Here is a 22,375-nt window from a genome sequence, read left to right on the forward strand (position 1 = left end):
GTGTGATTTTAGATGATCTTTTAACGGTTTGTAAGCACTTCAGGACTGATCCAGAGTGCGTGAAACGTCTTGTCATTTCAATTTCTTATCCATATATGATAATATCTTTTTTTCCCGTTGTTCTTATCAAAGAATGAAACAACTTGTTTTGTGCCACGTCACTTTAATCTGATTGCAACTTTAAAACAGGTTTACAGTGTTTACTTCACTTTTAAATAAATTTGTTGCCAAATTATGAAAATAAATAATAGCAACTTTCGAAAAAATAAAGTAATTATAAACTCTTTTTTATTTATGGTACACATACACTGTATGAACAAACTTTAACAGCAGTAGTTTCAAGACATGTTGTGGGAATAATATAGGTGGAAGCAATAATATCAGATTTTGTGAAATGAAAACTAATGAAAGCATATTTCACACTGTTACATGTGAGTTTAAAAAATATGCAAAAATGCAATGACACTCAACTTCCAATACTTGTAATGAAATATACAGCAAAACTCGGTTAAAACGAAGTCACTGGGACCTAAGAAATTACTTCGCTATATCTGTATTTCGTTTTAACCGTATAAGAAATTCATTAAATTTACAAAGCTGGGAATCCAAGATGACTTCGCTATATCCGTGAATTCGCAATATCCGTGTTCGTACTAAACAAGTTTTACTGTATTTCACCGATTGTTTCTAATTCAACGATAGATCATAATGATGTCTATCAAAGAAATTTCTTTCGAGCAAGAATAGAGTTTTCAAAAATTAGAAATTCAAATTCTGCAATGTGTGTGCATATTATTTGCTTGTGTAAACCAAATTTCACTGAAAACCCATATGTAATATTTTTGGTCATTACATTCAATGTGTGCAATTTTTGTGTTTGTGGGTGGAATAAATACTTTTCAATATTTTTTCTAAAGGGTTAAAAAAACATGTGATTAAAATATATCGTAATTATGATATTTATAGCTATCACTATAAATTGCCCTCTGCTTCTGTTTTGCTCGACACCATATAAAACTGAGCCCATCTTTAGCAGTTCAAACACATTGATCACTTTGGTCAGGGATCCTCTTAAAATTCTGTACATGAGTTGGAATAACCATATATTCCTTTCTTTATCATCATATTTTCCCTATCTTGAATTTATTTCTATCAGCCTAACATAGAAACAAGACTTCCATTTTCTAAAATTTTTATTCACTCAAATTAAAAATTAAAAACCTAAGAAAATACAATGAAACAAAAATTGTACAAAGCAGTACCTGAGAATAATCAAAGATATCACAATATGCTTTTCATATTTCTTTGTTGGCATATTCAACAAAATCATGAATAGATAATATCAATATACCGGTAATATGTTGAAATTTCATTTATGCCTTACATAATGTGAATGTATCATACAAAATGAGTGTGATAGTATTGATTTCTAGTCTTCATTAAAATTACTGACAATTGAGTACTGGTACTCTCTCTCTCTCTCTCTCTCTCTCTCTCTCTCTCTCTCTCTCTCTCTCTCTCTGGGAATGATTGTTATAATTTCTAGTTCTACACTGTTCACAATGTCTGCTTGGGTATCCAGATTCTCTCTCTCTCTCTCTCTCTCTCTCTCTCTCTCTCTCTCTGGGAATGATTGTTATAATTTCTAGTTCTACACTGTTCACAATGTCTGCTTGGGTATCCAGATTCCAATGCTGACATCACTTCCTGCACTTGCCAAAACCCCATTTTGATAGGCTAACTGCAAACAAATACACATTGACATTAGTGGAACAACAATTCACTATTAAAGAAAAGTACTCCATTTGTTAAAAACAGTTTTAAAAAAACTGAGAGTTTAATAATGATGAGTCTCATCTTACTTTCACTGTGGGGCTCATCTTGGTTTTCAAAAAAAAATTTGTTTACCATTCAAAGTTTAATCTTACTATTCACATGTAAATATTTGACCTATTTACCCTAGTAACTGGAGCAGTATGGTCATTGATGGTAGTGATTGCTGCAGGGCTCAGGTTGGGCTCCAGGACTTTGATTGTGTTGTCTGTTGAACTTGTAAATATTGCTCCTGGAGAGTAAATGACCCCCGTGGCCTTGCCTTTATGCCCTACATCATACGTCTTGAAAAAGAGTAAAACATTTTTAATTTTTTCTCAATGCTATGTAAGACATCTTGGTAAATCATGAGGTAAATTTCAAACAAGTTTCAATATTTCTATGCAAAGCTCATGTTAATGCTTGATGTAATGATAACATTGCATGCAATTATCTTGATAAGGTACAATCATCAATATACAAGTGAGAGATTTGATAAAGTCCTGAAGAATTTTGCTTGATAAATAATTGAGCTTGCCTTTATATGTTTAAACTGTCCCAGAGAGGCATCATAGAGCTGGAGATTGCCCTCTTTGTCAGCCACCCACAACTGTTGGTGACTGAAAGATATATCCATTGCAAAACTCTCCAACTGAAATATACATAAGTATAACTATATAGGTAAAAAAATCAATTAAACTGTAATAATGAAAATTTTAAAGAAAAATGATAAGAATTCAATATTCCAAATGTGAGAACTTATCCTGGTATATGTCCCTGATAATACCTGTACAAATGTATTTGAATCTTATTTCACCTGTATTGTTTTGTACACCTGTCCAGCCCTCCTATCAAATACGGCTATAGTTTTATCCTCACTTCCTGTTACGATGTATTTATCATCAGCGGCTAGACAGAGAACAGGTCGACGATGATACCGTTTTCTGTGGACCTCACTCTCTCTGGGGTCAATGATATATACATGACGATCATATCCAGCTGCATAAATCTGATTAGCTTCAAAATGAATTCCTAGAATAGCTGACTTGCATCTGCAACAGAAAAAAGATTAATAAATCTGTGGTATTATGTTACTGAATTATCAATACTACAAAAAGAAGTTTAAGGCCAAAAAATATCAATGCTTTGTTTCTCAGGCATCAACTCATCAAGCCAAATGCTGTAAAACTGATTCATTTTGTTGTTATATTGAAAGGGGTAATAACTCAATATAAAAATTTTATCTATAAAATATGAAAATTACGTTATTTCCCTTTGCAAATCTTGCATAAAAATTAAGCACTGGGGAGTCTGCTGCCATATTTTGAATTTTTTGACCTGAGAAACTAAAGACGAACTATTTTTGTCCAATCAGGTCCCTAATAGTGTGTTTACTTGTATTTGTTGTACTCTTTGACCCCGTTGTCAAGGTCCCACAACTTGATGTAGGTGTCCCAGGATCCGGAGCAGAGCGTGTTCTCATGTGAAGCCAAAGACCATATCCAACCCTACATTAGTACATACCAAATACTGTAAATGTATTACAGTTGGATGTGTATTCTTTTAAGCATTTTTGGCAGAAAGCGACTTCCTCTAATTCAAGTACATCGCTGATTGCATTTCATTTATGTATTAGAATGAGCACATTCAGAAAAACGTCAATTCAAATCCACGCTCACTTGCTGAAAAGTCATTTTATGCCAAATATCGTACACGCTAAATATATTTAATATAATACATTTACAGTACATGCTGCTTTGGTTCTGAATAAATAACTTCTTGTTATCAAGTTACCTAACTTCCAAGTATCAAAATGAAATCACAATTTTTAAAAATCTTATGTTTCCTTACTTTGTGTGCTTTGTGATCTGAAAACACTTTCATGGCTTTTATACTAGCTGGATCATCTGGATTATATTTGCTCAAATCCAGAACATTCAGGTACCTGTCTCTTGATCCAGATGCTAAAATGGTTCCATTCTATAAGGAAGAAATTTGTATTTACATGTATACCTGTATGTGATGAAATACTCTATACAGGGAAATATTCGCCCCCGTTTTATTTTCGCTCGTGTTTTCAGTGGGCAAATTTTAGAACGGGCAATTCAAATTTGACCTATTTACCCTAGTAACAGGAGCAGTGTAAAATTTAAAGTACTGTGTTAGTTAGAAAGAATATCCAACAAACAACTGTGTCTAGCTGGGTAAATTCAAGGGGGGGGGGGGGTTTTTTAAATAACACAGGGCAAAAACATCCCTGTATACAGTACATGTATCATCAAAAAATTAAAAATCCAAAATTGTTCGATGAAATCTATAGGGCTGTATTTGACTTGACTCCTACATTCATCAGATGGACAGCATCTACTGGGGCAAAGATTGCCTCTTTGTAGAAGAAATGGTGACATGTTGTGTCAGGTTTACTCCACACTCTAAAACATTCTTCCCTGACAATGCAAGCCTCCCTCCAACAGAAATTGTCATCTGTACAAAATACATTTAATTATATCATTTTACAATTTCCTGATAAAGTGTCACATCAAAGATAATTTTTAAGCAATTATATCACACTTTACACTTTTATTTCAATTGATCTAAGGCTTACCATACACTGGTGGATAGGGTTTTGGCCACTTTTTCTTGATGCGAGTTTTCCAATAAATATCACTCACAAACAAATCCTGAAAGCTTCTGCAAACTTTACTTAAGGAATTGACTAGAAATTTGGCATCCAAAAAATTGCAGATGTACATTAGTATCTCTATTGGGAGCTTGTCCAGAGTCAGGGGTTCCTCTGAATACTGAACATCGTCTATCTGTAGATCAGTGATGTCAACGCCGTCTTCTATAGAAATGGAGTCTGATGGGGGATATTTTCCTTGCCCTTCATCAGTACTGATGATTTTGTCGGTACTTTTATCCATCTTGTGTACTAAATCACCACCTTAAATAACAAAAAAGTACCATTTGTAAAAACATGCTAACAAATGAATCATGCTTTAAGCTGGTGCAAAAAAAGGAATGGCATGTAGTATAACGGCAGGTCACCATTTGTGCTATTGATGTTAGTCACCTACAGAGGTTTGCTCCCAATGTGTAAAAAGTACAAACTGAAAATATTAAATCATAATTATACTACTATCACTTAAACATGTTATTTTGATGGTAGATGAGTGGTTATTCTCCCATATATATATTTTACACATTCTGTTACGTAATTTTTGACCTTGCATGTCCAACAAAAAACAAATACTGTACAGTGATTTGGTTCCAGTATATTATGCTACTTCATCATTGGTCCATACACTACTGTAATCTGCTGACCAAAAGCACTCTATGTATATAACCAATGAAATCAGTAATTAAACTACAAAATCAATGTTGTTACAACCTAGCTGTACTTTAAAAAATCTGTTTTAATATTATAGTAATAAGGTACATACTTTTTTTACACACTGGTTTAGATAGAGATTGTCTATGATGCTGTCAAACAACAATAAGTACCAGAGCACTGTTCTATTCAAACTGTGCAATCACATGCAGTAGTGTGGGTACATGTCAATCATGAAAGATGATAAATTATGGACCTTTACTTTTAGATCCTGGTCAACCACTTAATTACTAAGCAAATATATCCTATACACACACATTGGTTATAGGCCAACTTTACAAAGTACTGTTTTTTTTTTTTTTAAAGTGATTTATAATCTAACAGACTGAGCCTCATTTTTAAAAATTACTTTACAGCTAATATTTTGTTAATAACGCCAACAGACCAATGTGTCCCTTATTTTATAATTAATGCTTACCGTTTTAGTCCACATACAACTGATATATTTTGATTGGCATTCAATGATTCACATTAAACTTTAAATCATTTCTAAATAAAGAAACTACTGGCGTGTAGTAACTATTCCAGCAACTTTCACCAAAGGTGCCAAGGCATATTCCTTGAAGAAGCGTAATATTTTTTCTTTCATATATCAGAAATGCTCCAACTGCAAAATCAATCAGCATTGAATATTTTTAAAACATTAACAAAATAAGGTCGTTTGGAATATTTTATGAACCTGTTGTTTCGGATGGAACCATGTGGAACAATTATGATATTATGACGAATCACCACTTCCGTAAACAAAGTGACTGTGTAAAACAATTCTAAAGAAAAAACTATTTAGTGTGTGTGAAGCAAAATGTTGTAAAATATGTGACGACAATTTTAAATCTTGTTTAAATAAAATACTTACTGCTGTACAGATTATCTCTTACGCGGTCTGTGGATTGGTGAGTCTGCTTTCAGCATGTTCAGGAAGAGCAAATTGACAAAAGAAAATGCTGAAATTTTTTTTATTAAAAGACTTAAATTTACAAATACACAAAACTTTATTTTGAAATTAATCAAGAAACAGTTTTCTTAAAAAAAACCAAACAAATATTTATTATAAAATAAAGTAGGCCTATTTCATAAAAGGTCATTTTCCGGGCATTAGCGCAACCCACCAATGTAAACACAGATGATTGCTAAATCGGTCTGCTTTAGAAAACTTTCCGAAGTGTGTATTCGAAAGTTAAGCACTGACAACATGTCTATCAAGTTTTCAGCAAACATTACAATGATGTTCTGCGAGGTGCCAACCTTGGCAGAACGATATGGTGCTGCAAAAGCAGCAGGATTTAAGTACGTGGAGAGTGCCTTTCCCTACTTCGAGCCTTTGGAATCTCTTCGGGATGCGAAAGAAAAAGCGGGCGTGGAGCAGATTGTAATCAATACCTGGCCAGGTAAAAAACAATTCTCAACAACAATTCTTTAAAAATTAAATAAATGGAAAACCTCGATGCAAATGACAGAAATTTAGATGTTTTCTATTATTATATTTTTAATAACAATAATATCCTGCTCATTAGCATAGGATCACAGGCTAAAACAGTTAATTGGAGATCCCTTATCTATACATTTTATGTATAGGGTATAGTGATTGCCATACAACAGTGATGTCACTCAGTCAGACTGGTTTGAACACCGGCGCAAAATAGCTCAATTGGTATAGCACCTCCGCATGACTAGAGATTTGGGGGGCATGGGTTTGAATCCTGATCATTATTTATCCTATTTTGTTATATCTGGTGCTGTGACTAACCATTGGAACTGACAAGTTAACTTCTGCCAAGAGAAAGATCCGTGGGTGATTTTGAGGGCTGTGGTCTATAAAGGAGGGAGGAATGTGACGGTCCGGATGGTTTGAATACCAGGGTCAGATAGCTCAGGTGGTAGAGCACCTCAGACTAGAGATTCAGGGGCAATTGTTCAAATTGCAATCTGTTCTGTCATTATTTCTCCCATCTCCACCCCTGGAACTGACTGTTTAACTCTTGCTTGGGGGAAGAACCTTGGAATGTATTTTCAAGGCTGAAGATCATTTTAAACCCCTGTCACACCAGAGTTGCATCCTTAAGGTGATCCTGCTCAGTGCTGTCTCCATGAAAAAATACAGAATGCCGAGATGCACGCAGTAGAGTCTCCTACAGCAGGGAAAAATCGAGTTGCATTTTCATTTGTTGTGGTAGGGTCACTATGCACAAAGTACATGCTGTGGCTATGCATTCTAATAAATACCCAGTAGAAACATAGTATGGTCACCGTGGCATCACAGTAAGGTCTCCAGCAGCGCCACTATAGCTCTGTTGCTGTGTTACGGTAACACACATTATCGCAGTATAGACAAAGTTGAAGTCAGCGCATAGAGCATGCATTGAATGTGAGGTTAAAACTCTTAGCACATTTCAGGCACTATGCAAGAGCGCAGGCAATCGCCAAGCAGAACACCAAAGGAATGCAATTACCCGCAGCGGAAGCTCCATAGAAACGTTTAAGTTGCTATCAGGCTGCCGTGACAATTTTTCCTTATAAAAATTTTATGAAAAAATTGTAAACGTTTTCTAAATTTCCCTGCGATTTCACAGCGATTCCAGAAATTTTTCAACAGGGTGTTAACTCTGTGGGAACACAACTTGGTGTGAGAGGGCCTTAAGGGGGAAAAAATATGACCATCAGACCGGTTCAAATACCTGGGTTAGATAGCCCATTTGGTAGAACAACTAACTAGAGATTCAGGGGCCCAGGTTCAAATCCTAGTCTGGTCCGTCAATATTTCTCCCAGCTTGTTTCAATCTGTAATGTGAAATCAAGAAACAGTTATATGAAATATTTCTAGAGTATCAGTGTAATATATATAACCATTATATTTCTTTTAATTTATTGATATAGGAGATTTGAGTAAAGGAGATATTGGATTAGCTGCTCTTCCTGACAGGCAGCAAGAATTTGAAAGCAAACTAGATTTAGCCATTAAAACAGCAAAAGCCTTGAATTGTAAAAGGTAAATAATGCTTCTTTTTCATGCAGCTAGATATAACCTGTGCATGTACAGGTTGTTATAGTTATATTTAGTAAAAAGAATTTGAAAAAGGGGAGATAATTAAAGTATGTGTATTGCCACAACCATGCCTATTCTACTACCCATAAGTGCTTCTATGTTTGCCGTGTAATATGATAGATATTTGATTTATGTTGTTTATTCTTAGCAGACTGATTATAAATTTGATATTTGATTCTATTGTTAAAGTTTTGGGAGGGAGCTATGTAATATGATAAAAATTAAGATTTTGGATCACAAATCATAGCAGTACATTTAATTATTAATGTTATGTTTTATATTTTATTTTGTAAACTGCTATTAAATATAATTTGACAGGATGTACATAGAACTTTGTGAATGTATTTATAAAAGATCCAATTGTCACCACTGTCAATCAAACCATATTCTATACAATGAATCGTACAACTAGAAATCAACAAAATTAAGACTATACAATAAATAGTGATTGAATCCATTGCAGAATTCATGTAATGGCGGGCATGAAGCCAGATAACTGTAATGAGGCCGAAATGGAGAGCACCTATATCAAGAATGTAACAATGGCCGCCAAGAAATTCCAACCAGTACGTGCTCACATCTCGATCTCTCCGTAACATCACTATTACATCTACATGTTTATTATAGGCATTATCATATTTTTTGTAAATTGTTGGAAGGTTTTGATGTTATTTTTATGCATATGAACATTTCCTGATTCCTTTGACAGGAGGGAATAACCTGTTTGATAGAGCCCCTCAACAGTAGGATTACAGCCCCTCGCTACTTCCTAACTGATGTGAACAAAGGTAATGTTATGTAATAGAAGAGGACATATTGATTACAAACTCAAACCCAGGATCCTTCAGTTATAAAACAAACGCTCTACTGACTGATCGAGCTAAAGGGTTAACCCACTACATGCAGCTAGTGCTTTTCATTTGAGATTTCTCTCCCATAGAAATCTCACACAAGAGTTTCTTAACTATTCCACATGGGTTATTTTATTGAGGGCCAATATAATAGATGACGAGGAACGACCACAACTAGGCTCGAACTCGGGACCCTTCAGTTTAAAAACCAACGCTCTACCAACTGACCTAAAGAGTTAGTGTACACCACTAGCTAGTGCTAGTAGGAGTGTGGCATTATGGGGCCTATTATATACCTAATACACACGATTACAGTTACAGTACACATACATTCTATAGGATAAATATAATTCTATAGATAAATATGGTGTCATCTTGTCAATGATCATTCAAGCAGCCTTCTGGAGCAGTTGAATTAAGGATCATATATAAATTGATAAGGTTTAAGGTTTGTGAATTTATTTGTGTGTACCTGTAAAACCTAAACAACAATTTAACAAACTATTACATTATAATACATTAACAGACAAGACTTTGTGTTTTCCTACTTTTAAAACTTTTGACCCTAATTTTTTTGCAGCTGTTGAAATAATAAAGAAAATCAATCTACCAAATTTGAAATTACAATTTGTAAGTATTATCGATACTACTGACTAATATTTGTAGTAGTAAGGCTTGGAATACAGTTCTGTGAATTAAAGAACTACAATGGCTAAATTTATCTCCTATGTTTCAGGATTTTTTCCATATACAGATAATGGAGGGGAACTTAACTAAGACTCTGGAAAAATTCCTCCCATATGTAGGTAAGATTTATATATGAAGCCATGACAAGGAATGCAAACACGGATGCTTCCAATGCAGTGTACATTAACATGCACCAATTATTCCATTGCTGACCACTTTAAGTCGAAGTTGATGATCTTACAAGTATGGTGTCTGGGTAGGAACAATGCAGAATGCAGATAATACATTCAAATTAATTTCAAATTACAAATCACATTAACACTAACACAACTGTTGTGTAACAGCAACACAGAAAGTTGTGTGAAGTTGCTTTAGCAAGAGAGCATTTTGTGCAAAGTTGTGAAAGCACCACAGTGTGCTGTGCGAAATTGTGTTAGTGCAACTGCATGTTGTTAAAAATTGTGCTTGCGCAACAGTATGTTTTGTGACAGCCTGGCTGCATTTGCTGCATGGTGGTATAGCACTCTGGTGGTCAACACACTGTTGAGCTTTTGCTGATGGCCCTATCTGGACACTAAAACCAAGTGGAACTGTGCAAACTTCGGTTGTGGCTTATGACGTCTGCTTATCTCAGAGGACAATACATGTACAACTAGTCTGTATCAGTATCTATGTATTACCATAATTGATGTGCAGTAATACAGCATACTGGTCAGACCCAACCTAACAGAAAGTACACCCCAACTAAACCCTGGGTTTACTTTCTGGGTTTACTCCGGGTTTACTAGAATAGACTTAAGAGTGAACACAAAGTAAACCCAGAGTGGATACAGAGAGTATACCCGTTCAGAAGTATACCCCTGAAAGCAGATGCTAACTGTATTCGGTATATACAAGGGGCAGGAAATGCAGGCAGTAAGATGGTAAGATAAAACACGGGTCTGCTTCACACTTCAGTGCGTACTGTTGACCTCAAAAGCAATTTCCAAGTACAGTCAAACTTCGTTATCTTGAACTAGATGGGACTGTTTAAAAACGTCGAGATATCCGAGTATTCGAGATATCAAGGATAAAATACTTAAAAAAATAAGTGGTTGGGACTTACAAATTACTTCGACATACCCATAGTACCAGGTATTCAAGATATCAGTGTTTGAGATATCAAAGTTCTACTGTAAACCCAAAGTAAACCCCAAGAAAACCCAGGGTTAGTTGGGGTTTACTCTGCTGCTAGGTTGGGTCTGATCGGTACTGTATATAAGTTTGAGTCTAGTATTGTTGATTACTACCGGTAATATACAAATCAAGTGAAATATTTCACTATTTGTCTTTTCATATATTCCAATTGTTGTTCTGGAAGCTGATTAGCTGACGCAGCTCAGAATATCTCCATGATGTACCTGTATCTGTACTGTACATGAATTATCTGCTTAACTTTATCTATATTTCTTCTGTATGAAAAATCAATATCAACTTTTACATACGCCAGGTCACATACAGATAGCGCAGGTGCCTGACCGAGGGGAGCCAGACAGACAGGGGGAGATCAACTTCCCCTATGTGTTTGACTTGCTACGCAAGCTTAATTACGACGGATTTGTCGGATTGGAATACAAACCTAGGGGTGAGTGTATCATCAGTGTAAATTATTTTTCATGCATGTACATACACATTAAACTGCAAAGTGGATAACCCAGTTAAAAAAAGTTTATGCTTTGGTCCGCATAAGCAATTTTCTGCATGTATTCTTATTTCCTTTTTAATATGACAAACTTCTCTAGTCTTTTAATGATAAATTGAAGTGGTCATATTGTGCACCCATATAAAGTGCCTAATCAGCTTTAAAACGGCCTCTTTTTATAAAATCATATCAAAATACTGTACATCTCTACATAACCTGTCAATATTACATGTATTGTACCAATTAATCTAAAGGACCTGCTGAATATTTCAATAACAGCGAAACAACACTTAATTTACTGAAAAAAGTTAACAATGGTTTACATAGTACCTTGCTGTAAAAAAAATCCCATTCCTTTAAATTAATTCATCACTAATATTCAAATAAGTGTTCCATGTTTGTATTCTTTCAATAAATAGGAAATACCGGTATTAAAATTTCTGTGATGTTTTTCAGGAAATACATTGGATGGATTGAAGTGGATCAAAGAATATGGACTAGAAGTTTAACAGAAGGAAAACTAGAGTTTTATTAAATATAATTTGAAAAGTAATGGTTGTACAACAGATACATGTACAAATGTAGCACTGATGAACAAATTGATTTTTAAACATAAATTCATTCTTTTGTGTAATAAACGTCTGATGTATATTCCAGTATATCAATGGGTTTTTTTAATGAAATTTTCATACCATACGTATTGCACCCCATTTTCACAAAAAAAGAGCTAGGCATTGTTTTACAGTTCATAAACTAGGCATAGTGAATTTAAACTATATGTATAGTTACAAGCCATAAATTCTCCAATACATGTAAACTTAACAAAATGGGATATTTCTTCAACAACATGGCAAACAAAAACAAATACTATAAGCAATTTTTAATCCATTTATTAATTATAATCAACTGAGAGACATTACATGTTACAATATAGCTGGTAATGTCAAAGCTTCTCTGCTCTCAAAACTACAGCAACTGAGTGTTGGGTAAAGTCAAAAGCTGTACAATTCTGCACAAACAACCCCAAAAAGACATAGTCTGCATGCATATATGCATATAAAATAACTGAAGATTTTTAGTATGGTTTACAATAATTTAGAGCCAGTACAACTAAAAAGCATTTCTTTCAATCTAACATTGCTAGTTCAGTACTTGGCAAGTTTAAACACATTCTTTTATTGCATTGAACTTTGATTTTTGTGTACAAGCTAGTCTTTTACCTGTACCAAAATCAGCTTAAAATTGTGCATAACCGTAATCAGATACAACTTAAAATTCTTTGAATAGAAAATCTAGGTATCTTAGTCACAGACGTAGCCTTTATTATCTTATGAAGAAGGCAAGTATCTAGACCTTTACCAACAGAAAATTAGGTGACATGCTAAGTTACAAACAGCTTTGCTGGATCTTAAAATGTTGTAAGATTATGAAACGGGAAAAGAATAATCTATGATTTAAAGGGAAAATACAACACAAGATGAGAGCTGAAGCTGACAAAATCTGGAGTGAATCAAAGTATTGTAAATGCTGATTCACTAACCAACAGGTCTAAATCGGTGTTCAGAGAACTATAACATAAGAAACATAATGGCTCATACATTAACAGTTTAAAGAAAGAAACATTTTCTATAAACAAAATTATGGTTTTACATTCCCAAATTTCTTCAGTCAAATTTTAAGCAAATCAACTTTGCTGATCATCCTCTGTTTGAGATAAAAGAAAATTTGCAGCTAAATCTTCATTCCTTTCACAGGCAAAATAGGCTTGTATGCACATTCCCTCTGAAAATCCTAAAGCTTTAAGCTGAAAAGAAAAACATAGAAATTATGTTTATATACCAGTAAACCTATAAACAGAAGAAGTATTGTATTATCTTTATTGCAATTAGCTTTCAGCCGAATGCAAATGCCAATATAATTATACATTATCAATAAATGTACTATATATTAACAAAGGTAGATATCTATTATCTATAAAATACACATGTATATAAATGTAATAAGCATTGCAGGCACACAATGTTGCACACTTACCCTCTCTATGGCCTCTTTCTCTGAAGGTGTAACTTGTATAATACCACTCCCTGGAGGTGCCCCAGCAGGAGGTAACCCCCCACCCTGGGCCTGATCCGATACATCCCCTCCCTCTGCAGGTTCGTTCAACATCTGTATGAAGCGTTCTTGATTCTGACTTATCATCTAATAGGAAAGAAGAAACGCTCATTCTTTGATATGATAAAATCAAGGAGGAAAACAGGGCTTTATTGTACATGTACACAAGGAAAATTGTCTCTGAATCTTTTTTTCCTGCTATTTTATTCAACGTATAGCTCACAACCTATCAATAAAGCAAATACCGTAATGTCTTCTGTATAATACACATTTTTTTTTTAAAGCCAAATTTAATTTGATTTGAGGGGTGTGTGTAATACAAACATGTATGAACAAAATTTTACTCAATCTTTTTAGAGCACTTTTCTGAGTACAAAGGAAGTATAACTGCCTATATCATGTCTTAAACAAGTTGTATGAGTGTACAGTGTACACTTAACATCAAATTAACTTATTATTAATTTTAAGCAATTTAACTTATTCATGAAATAACTACTGTAAATTATAAACTTCATATAAATGTATGATCAACTATCTACATTCAACTAGTCGTTGTAAGGTATGTACACAAATATAAATTATACAAAGTGCACATTCATAGAAGTTTAATAACATTCAAACTGCTAAGAACAGGCATTGAGGATTTTCACTAGCCATTAGTAATTACCTGTAATAAAGGAGGATTGGACTGGCCTATCTGTCGGAGGAGTTCTGGTAAGAAATTGGGGTTGTCTTGTATCAATTGTCTCATTCTCTGAAATTGTGGCTGACTTCTTAAAAACGACAAAGGGTCCTCTCCTACAAAATAATGGTCCAAATATAGAAACTGAGCAAGTTACAGGTCAACTTATTGAATAGATACTGACACATACCATGAACTTATTCATTTCTATGTACAATGAATGTACCAGTATTTAAACATGAACAATTTCCAATGTTTGTATATTTCTATGGTTTTCGATTTAATACTATTTAAAATTTTAAGAGGAATAGTTACTTTTCCTACAAATAGTAAAGAGACCATGATTGTCGGGTTCAGGTAATAGTAGGATCAAATATCATCAAAATTTTGATACATGTATCATAAAACTATATATTCACAATTGGTATTTTTAAAGAATTTCCTTGATCAAAAAGTAAACAAGAACATAATGTGCATCAAAACTTCCACAAGGATTTTCCCTCTTTAGCTTTACTGCAATTTCTACTTGTAACATAGGGGGAGGAGAGATTTCTTTAATACAAACCTCCTGTCTGTCCTGCCGCGGGCATTGATAAAGACCCACCCCCTGTGGCAGGGGGATTGGAGGCTGGGGAGGTCTGTTGAGTGGTCTGTTCTGGGGCTACAGGGGCTCCTGTAGGTGGTTCCGGTTCTGGTGTGTCAGGGATTCCCTGAATCAAATGTCAAGGTTTCAATACAATATTTATTTTCTGAGATGTACAGAGTTTTTCTTCTAGATATAAATACTTGTGCCGCAGATGCATCCCCAAAAAGACAGACAAAACAAAATATTCTTAAGAACTTGTTTACAAATGCATTTTTACATCCCCCTCCTTATAATCATTCATAGATTTTTTCAATCGGAAAGCCTAGTTTCATATGCATACGGAAACAATTCATTAGATGATCTATGTTCAAAGCACTGTGACATCATCAGTAAATGTTTATGGTACTATCAACCATTCAAAGTTTTATCCTCATGATACAACAACAATGTAGAAGAAGAAAAAGGAAAATACACATAACATATCCTTCACCGACCTGGAACAGATACTCGACGGCTCTGTTTGGATTGTTAAAGCTGGCTCTCAGTGCTCGAATCACCTGGTCTCGCTCGAACCCCATGGACATGATCTCCATCACCATGTTCTCGTACTCCTGGCCGGTGACCAGCATGCTCTCGGCAGACACCTGGCCCGAGGCCTCTGAGCCCGAGGTCTCTGTGGTAGCTGTGGAGGTACTGGTGGTGGAGGCAGGGGGAGCCTCCGTTTTTGTCTCACTATGGATGGAAAGTTAGAACATTTGTATACATGCATCAACTAGGATCCAAGACATTTATCACAGGGGATGAATTCTAATACAGTATAAAGGATCTGAGAAACTACATGTAAAACATTTATAACATGTATTTTCATAAATTATGACAGTGTAAAAAACAAATTCAATTATTCTTATTATAAGCAATCACTTTAATGTACACATGTACTGTATGTAGATGAATTTATAACAAATCTGCCATACTTCATTTATGAAATATTTAATACATGTACTTCCACAAAAAAAGATGTTAGGGTGTAAAAAGGCCATTACAGGCTTTTGTTTATAGTTTCACATGTGATATATTGATTGTATACACTATATTGATATCAAATAACATCACGATAGACGCATCACATTCAAACCATGTTTTACAGCAAGATGTCACTAAAATGAAAGATTATCCTCCCCAATCAGCTTATGTTTTTATCTAGTTACAATTATGTAGCCCTCTCCCGATTTTTTTTTGGAGTAAACATCAGATATAAAAAGTCGGAGAGGGCTACATTTATCATGCATCAAATTTTATTCCCCTTTAAAAAGATAAATGAAAAATATATCAAAGACGAAGACAATCTACAAATCAATTCCTCGTCTCTTGAGAAATTGAGGGCTAGGATCACTCTGAGTTGATTAAATCAATTTTGGTTTGAATTATTTTTTTATAAGTTCAATTTTCCTTTGAAATGGGAACCAATGTCACTAAATAAGCTGTTATAATCTTATATTAAAGTAATTTATAAATATATAGGTAGTAATTTTATGACAAATGTACATCTTAAAGTAATAAAATGGTAACAGAAGAAGCAGTGTACACATAGCTTCAAAATTGATACAAAGACGACATGTAAAGAGAAATTCACTGAACTTAACCCAAATCAAGAATTCCAAATCCAAGCACAGAATCTAGTACTGAGCAATGCAGTGCATCAAAGATTTAGAAATACCATACTGCCATCTGACATTCACTTATAAACTGACAGAATTTAGAGAGCTGGTAATACCTTAACGATTTTCCAGTGCACAGTTTATTGTCAATTCTAGTACAGTTATTGCTGAGATCAAAGAGATGCCGTGGACATTATTCTCCAATATACCACGAACGTCATCAGTAAATTATCAGATCAGAAATACCTATCTGTCTTGCACTGATCATGAAAGTACAACTTCAAACCGTAAAAAGTTTTAAAACCATGTCAATTTCATGTGTTAGTTCCAGTCAAAACAATGTGTAATGCCTCAAATGTTTATTTTTAAGAGATCAATGCGGCTGTTCATAGGACCTCCCTAGCACATTTTCACAGCGTGTTTTTACATAAAATATATAACGTGTAGTAGTAATAATCGTATTAAATTGCCCTTAAAATATTAGGAATGTGATTCAAAGATATTTTATAAATAAGTGAAGAGTATTAAAACCCTAAGAAAAATTCTGTTGTCTGCATGCGATTCCTTTGATTGATACACATGTAAACATTACTAACAAATCCGTTGGGGTTACATGGAACAGCCGTCAAATTGACCTAGATCGTCTCTCTATAGGAGAAACACTGGGCTGTTAGTAGAATAGAAATAAAGTTTTTGTTTTTGTGAATGTTTCAGGATAACCTCCTCGGTCTCAAAATGTTGTTTGAAATATAAAAGCCTCGGCTTTTATATTTCAAAACAACATTTCTCGACCTCGGAGGTTATTCTGCAACATTCATGAAAACTCGTACTTTATTTCTTAAACATATAGCAAACATGCAACATGATGACACATGACCTCTGTACCACAAACTTAATATATGATTTAAGAGGAGGACTTGAAAATTCACCTTTGTGTAGTTTCCATTTTCTCCTCCTTCTTCTCCTCGGCTGGTTTAGGGGCCTCCGTTGCAGCAGGGGCTGGGGCCGGGGTGGCTACAGGAGGGGCGGGGCTCGGCTCAGCAGGTTTGGCTGCTGCTGGTTTGGGCTGGAATAGAGCAGTAGTCTTTTTGTAATCTGATACATTCTTTGTCATGTTCATGTTACAATGTAGGGCATGCAAGATCATCAATGAGGGATATTTTACCATACAGAAATTCTCAAAGAAGTGCATCTATATGTAGTTGTGAGAAACCTTTGGGTATAAAGACCAAAGTATGCAATCTATCTTCTTGTCAGAGAGAGAGAGAGAAAAAGAGAGATAAAAAGAGAGAGAGAGACAGATGAAGAGAGACTAAAAATGTTTTCAATGCTCTGTTGTTGAAATCCCATCAAGAGTCAAAACAGTGTATCACTGATTTTACACGTATGTTTATAACAAACAATGATTTTTCTTTCCAAAATTCCATTACTACATTCCAACACTTCTAAGTATGATAACATCGATATTTGGATCTAAGCAAGGAAGTACATATATATACATGTACATTATAAAGTTTCCCATATTCATCTGCAGGGTTACACATTTCCTCATTTCTCTGTACTTTGTTATGATTGTTCAGTTATGTATAACGTGCAATCTCTTGATCTAACAGTCAAGTTAAATCCAGTTCACATACACGTAGTAAAACAAACTAAACGTCAGCAAAATTCTACAACAATAACTCACCTTTGTCACCATTACTACTACAAAGTTTTTCTCTTCAATTTTGTATTCGCCTATTTTCTTTTCATCATCGAGAATCTTTCCTAAAAATGAACAAAACCAATTAGTAGATGTTGAATTAAAATAAAAGAGTATTCTAATTAAGAATCAAGGATCAGAAAAATGATACACATAATCAAGGTTCACCTGCATAGATCAACTTCTGTCCTCCAGCGGGAAAATGTTCTTTTCCCTTTTCATTTTCTATTTTTTCTTTCAAACTTTTGACCTGTAAAGATGTTGATGTCATATTCTCAATACAATAAATGGACACATTTTAAATTGTTGACATTGACATTGTATGGGCTATCATGTCATTACAGCAACAATTCCTGTTTTACTGGAATTCTTTAGGACAGATTTTGGGTTGACCTCCCTCAAGGCACACAAAGGGGTCTGCTAATTATTTAACAAATCTCTGCAGTAAAACTTAGTCATAAACAATCCCACAAATACTGATTCCTATGAATAAGTGTATTCATGGGAAAATCCCTGGATAAATTGAGGGGAGCTAGCTGTCAAATTAAAAATCGTAGATATCTTTTAACCTTACTGATAGTCTTGCTGGTACATGTATTTCAAGCATAAATCGTCAAAAAAGTAAGGGTGGACAAAAATTTTGCTGCAGAAGACCTTTTGCTCAGAGACATTTTGCTTCGTCAAATTTTGATGATTTTAAGCAAAAATACACATATCCAAGTACCTTCGAAGTTACAAATGAAAAGGAAGAAAGTAAAAACTCATCTCTTTTTACCTGGAGAATTTCACAAGATTGAAAAGATTTATTCAGCAATTTATAATGTGAAAATCCGACATCTTTATCGATTTATAATGTAAAAATCTGACTTTATCATTCAGAAATCACTCACACAATTTTCCCAGTAATTACCCAGGTACTCTGTCTGTTGCAAAAAATCTCCTTGGCCTTTTAATTTTTAACTGTTTATTAAATCCTTGTAAGCTAGATACAGAGTTTCAAGAGAAGTCTAGAGAATTTTTCATACTACATGTATTAAATTGAATATCATTTAAACCCTGACAAATTTATAAATATCAAACAATAAGCAAAATGTGCTGTGAGGGACAGAGTACATCTTTGCTAGCCAAGGGTTCTCAGTCCACTTCGCTCCCCATAAACCCTTGGCAGATCTCATTACGAAAACTTGGTGATGCGGTGGCACTACCTAGCGAGCATCTTGAGTTGCACCCCTTGTATATTAACCTTTTAATCAATGAAACAACAGGTAATATATAATACAAGTTAGGGCATAAATACAACTTGAAAACATGTCGACTAGCAAGAATCGGGACATACTTAACAGTGCTGTTAAATAGGAATGAAGATATAACCTAGAGAAAGCAAGGAATGTTTTATTGATAGTTTGTAGGGACCTTTACATACCAAGAGTGAAAAAGTCGCTATATATAAATGCATTCAAGCCATAAAACCAGGTATCGTTGTCGTAATTGTTATGGACAAAAGGAATTAAATAAAATACAGCTCATCGAACCAGACACATAAATAACATTTTAAAAGCAATATCCATAAGCAGGGATGTATATACTGATGGGATAGACAACTTCTTCATTCGCCATGTTATATCCCATACTATGATCACACGAGCCTTGACAAGTTTGTATTGTGTTCAATCCCATGCAGTAAAATACATCGATTTTAAAAAAAGAAGATGGGTGAATAAGGCGTGTAAAATGCCCATACGTGATCGGACAGGCTACTGAAAAATTAAAGTATCAATAAATCTGATGGGTTTTTTAAAAAATCATTTAAAACAATATATATTTAACGAATCATTGATTTTTAACCTATAGGTATGTTCAATACTTGGAATATGTTGACTCAAACAGGCGTATACGTATCAAAACCTGCAAATACTGTCATTTTTTAGAACTTCAAGGCATTTTCTTATATAGAGTGGGTCTGAGCTCCATATTTTTCTCATAGTCTAATTAAGGTCTATGGGAAAACAAACCGATTCCAATCAACAAAAACGTGGAGAGATGACCCACTATACATTAAAAATATCATTTTGTATCCCAACAACTGAACGCTTTGAAAAAATAATACAAGTCCGGTAGTTCGTGACCTCAGTCACACATAATATTTAAAAAGACCACATTGTTGTGTCTGAAATGGCTCAGTGGTTAGAGTACATGGCATAAGCTAACCTTATATATCTAGCGTTTTTATATGACGGGTTCGATACCACCAAAATTTTCGACAATATTTTTTTTTCTTATTTTGCTTTTGCAAAGTTGTATTATGATATATTTGAATAGATTTAATTGGGGAAAAATAAATTTAAAATTGTATTTCACTACTAAACCGAATGGGCATTTGCGCCATCTTATTCCCCCATCTTCTTTACTCGAGCACTTGAAAAGCACCGAACGTTTTACCAAAGATCAGTGTGTGTTTCTTTTAGAGTTTAATTTATAAGCCCTTGTTTACAATGCTGCGATTGGATCAGCTACTCGCAGCTGTAGCCAATCATAAAATGAAGCTTGTGACCGAGTTTTCGTAATGAGACCTGTCATGGGTTCATGGGGAGCGGAGTGGACCAAAAACCCTTGGTTAGCGTAGATGGACAGAGTATAGAGTGACCAGAATGCAAAAACATAGGAGCAAAATATCTTAAAATAACAGTACCGATATTTCAAACAGATTTTACGAAAAAAATTATTTAAAAATTGACATTTCATCAATTAGTCCAAAATATCTGACATTTTCCTGGCATTTTTAATGATTTTGATATTTTACTTGCCAGGAAAATGCCAGGAAAGCACCATTACTAAACTGCTTACTCCAACTTGAGGCGGCATTCTTGGCTCAATTTCAAATATTTGTGAGTCAAATCAAATGTTAAACTCACAAGAATTACTTAAAAAAATGACGATATTATAACTCACTGATATTGCTAATTGTGGGTTCTTCCATCCCATAAACAGAATGTTGAACATATTTTTATCAAACTGTCCAGATTTGTTTTGAATCAATTGATTTTTTGTATTTTTGAAATCTTGCGAGAATTGGGCGCTGCAACAAATTTGTTTATCAGTGTGATTATCAAAATATGGAGTACGTAGAATTTTATTGTAAGTGATATATTGGCAAGTGTTAATTTATATTCATCAAAATCAAGCTAAGAAAATTCTGCCTCCAATTGAAGGCTGTGATCCATTAATTTCCAGTTTTTATAATGGTGTTGGTTCTGGCATTTGAATGGCAAGTAAAATATCAAATTCATTCAAAAGCCAGTAAAATGTCAGATATTATGGACTAAATATCAATTATCAACACAAAAATGCCCTGAAAGAAACCACAGTTCTTAGTATAAGAGATATTTCTGAGTGGAATTTCTGCAATTTACAAGTCTTGGAGAACCTTGGCAGTAGTGTAGTAATTTCAAATCCAAAATATTATTAAAATGGAAAAATCTATTAAGCTTACAGTAGTATATCACACAAACATGTGACAATCATACAACAAAGATGTAGTGGGAATTTCTTGTTGCTTATGGAGGGGAAATTTTTGGATTCATCTTTATATTTTTACTTATTGAAATAACATGAAATAAAATGCAAATGAAACTGATGAAATTAAGACAAAGGAAGTTTGTAAATAATGAATGGCTCCACACACGTATGTATAAATAAATATAATGTTCGACACCAATATTCTTATTGAACATATTGTTCATTAAATACACAGCTCGCATTAACCAATCACTTCATTATTCAACAACCCATCTATTTATAAAATCACAAATAAACATTGTTCCCGACAAATAATCAAATCCAGGATAGTCGCTGCACGTGTTTTAAATTAACATACCAAGTCTTCTGGGTCAATTTCAATTTTGAAGGTCTGTTGTTGTAAAGTTTTCAGCGTGACGAACATTTTTAAGTCCTATGTAAGAATATTGTCTAATAAAATCACGCAAAACGCCAGTGCGTCACCCAACTTTCAAATTGCCAACTTCACGATCCGCCATGAATGAATATCCGCAGTGAATCATTTTGTGTAAATATATTTAATTTATTTTATGAGATCATATGAATTAAATCAACATGAATTATTTTCCGAATTATTAAGAAAATAAAGACTGAATCAAATGTTGAAATAAAAAT

At 34.2% G+C, this 22,375-nt stretch overlaps 3 protein-coding genes across 6 annotated transcripts; 1 reads left to right on the plus strand and 2 right to left on the minus strand.

The window, feature by feature from the left end:
• Positions 1–278: 278 nt before the first annotated feature.
• On the minus strand, positions 279–6,147 carry LOC105328200 (F-box/WD repeat-containing protein 9). Of its 4 annotated transcripts, none has more exons than XM_011428969.4 (9): positions 6,060–6,147; positions 4,418–4,756; positions 4,157–4,296; positions 3,664–3,792; positions 3,208–3,320; positions 2,630–2,864; positions 2,351–2,464; positions 1,959–2,117; positions 279–1,741 (listed from the first exon to the last, which is right to left on the minus strand). In XM_011428969.4, exons 2-9 carry the CDS (start codon positions 4,734–4,736, stop codon positions 1,661–1,663), a joined length of 1,290 nt encoding a protein of 429 aa, XP_011427271.3. In that variant the 5' UTR covers positions 4,737–4,756; positions 6,060–6,147; the 3' UTR covers positions 279–1,660. The 4 variants fall into 4 exon arrangements, with proteins under 4 accessions (XP_011427271.3, XP_065922654.1, XP_011427272.3 ...); XM_066066582.1 differs by lacking the exon at positions 6,060–6,147 and adding an exon at positions 5,883–5,976; XM_011428970.4 differs by lacking the exon at positions 6,060–6,147 and adding an exon at positions 5,622–5,869.
• A 145-nt stretch (positions 6,148–6,292) lies between these two features.
• LOC105347426 (putative hydroxypyruvate isomerase) lies at positions 6,293–12,124 on the plus strand. Its single transcript, XM_011456524.4, has 8 exons — positions 6,293–6,591; positions 8,078–8,189; positions 8,710–8,812; positions 8,956–9,034; positions 9,678–9,727; positions 9,834–9,903; positions 11,274–11,408; positions 11,922–12,124. Exons 1-8 carry the CDS (start codon positions 6,327–6,329, stop codon positions 11,972–11,974), a joined length of 867 nt encoding a protein of 288 aa, XP_011454826.3. The 5' UTR covers positions 6,293–6,326; the 3' UTR covers positions 11,975–12,124.
• A 215-nt stretch (positions 12,125–12,339) lies between these two features.
• On the minus strand, positions 12,340–22,266 carry LOC105347475 (UV excision repair protein RAD23 homolog B). The gene is made up of 9 exons (XM_020074997.3): positions 22,080–22,266; positions 18,374–18,455; positions 18,191–18,270; positions 17,433–17,569; positions 15,340–15,577; positions 14,825–14,969; positions 14,245–14,375; positions 13,500–13,664; positions 12,340–13,269 (listed from the first exon to the last, which is right to left on the minus strand). The coding sequence occupies exons 1-9, from the start codon at positions 22,143–22,145 to the stop codon at positions 13,150–13,152; spliced, it is 1,164 nt and encodes a 387-aa protein (XP_019930556.2). The 5' UTR covers positions 22,146–22,266; the 3' UTR covers positions 12,340–13,149.
• Between the last annotated feature and the right edge of the window lie 109 nt (positions 22,267–22,375).

Source organism: Magallana gigas, chromosome 7 (assembly GCF_963853765.1).
Source record: "Magallana gigas chromosome 7, xbMagGiga1.1, whole genome shotgun sequence".
Taxonomy (NCBI): domain Eukaryota; kingdom Metazoa; phylum Mollusca; class Bivalvia; order Ostreida; family Ostreidae; genus Magallana; species Magallana gigas.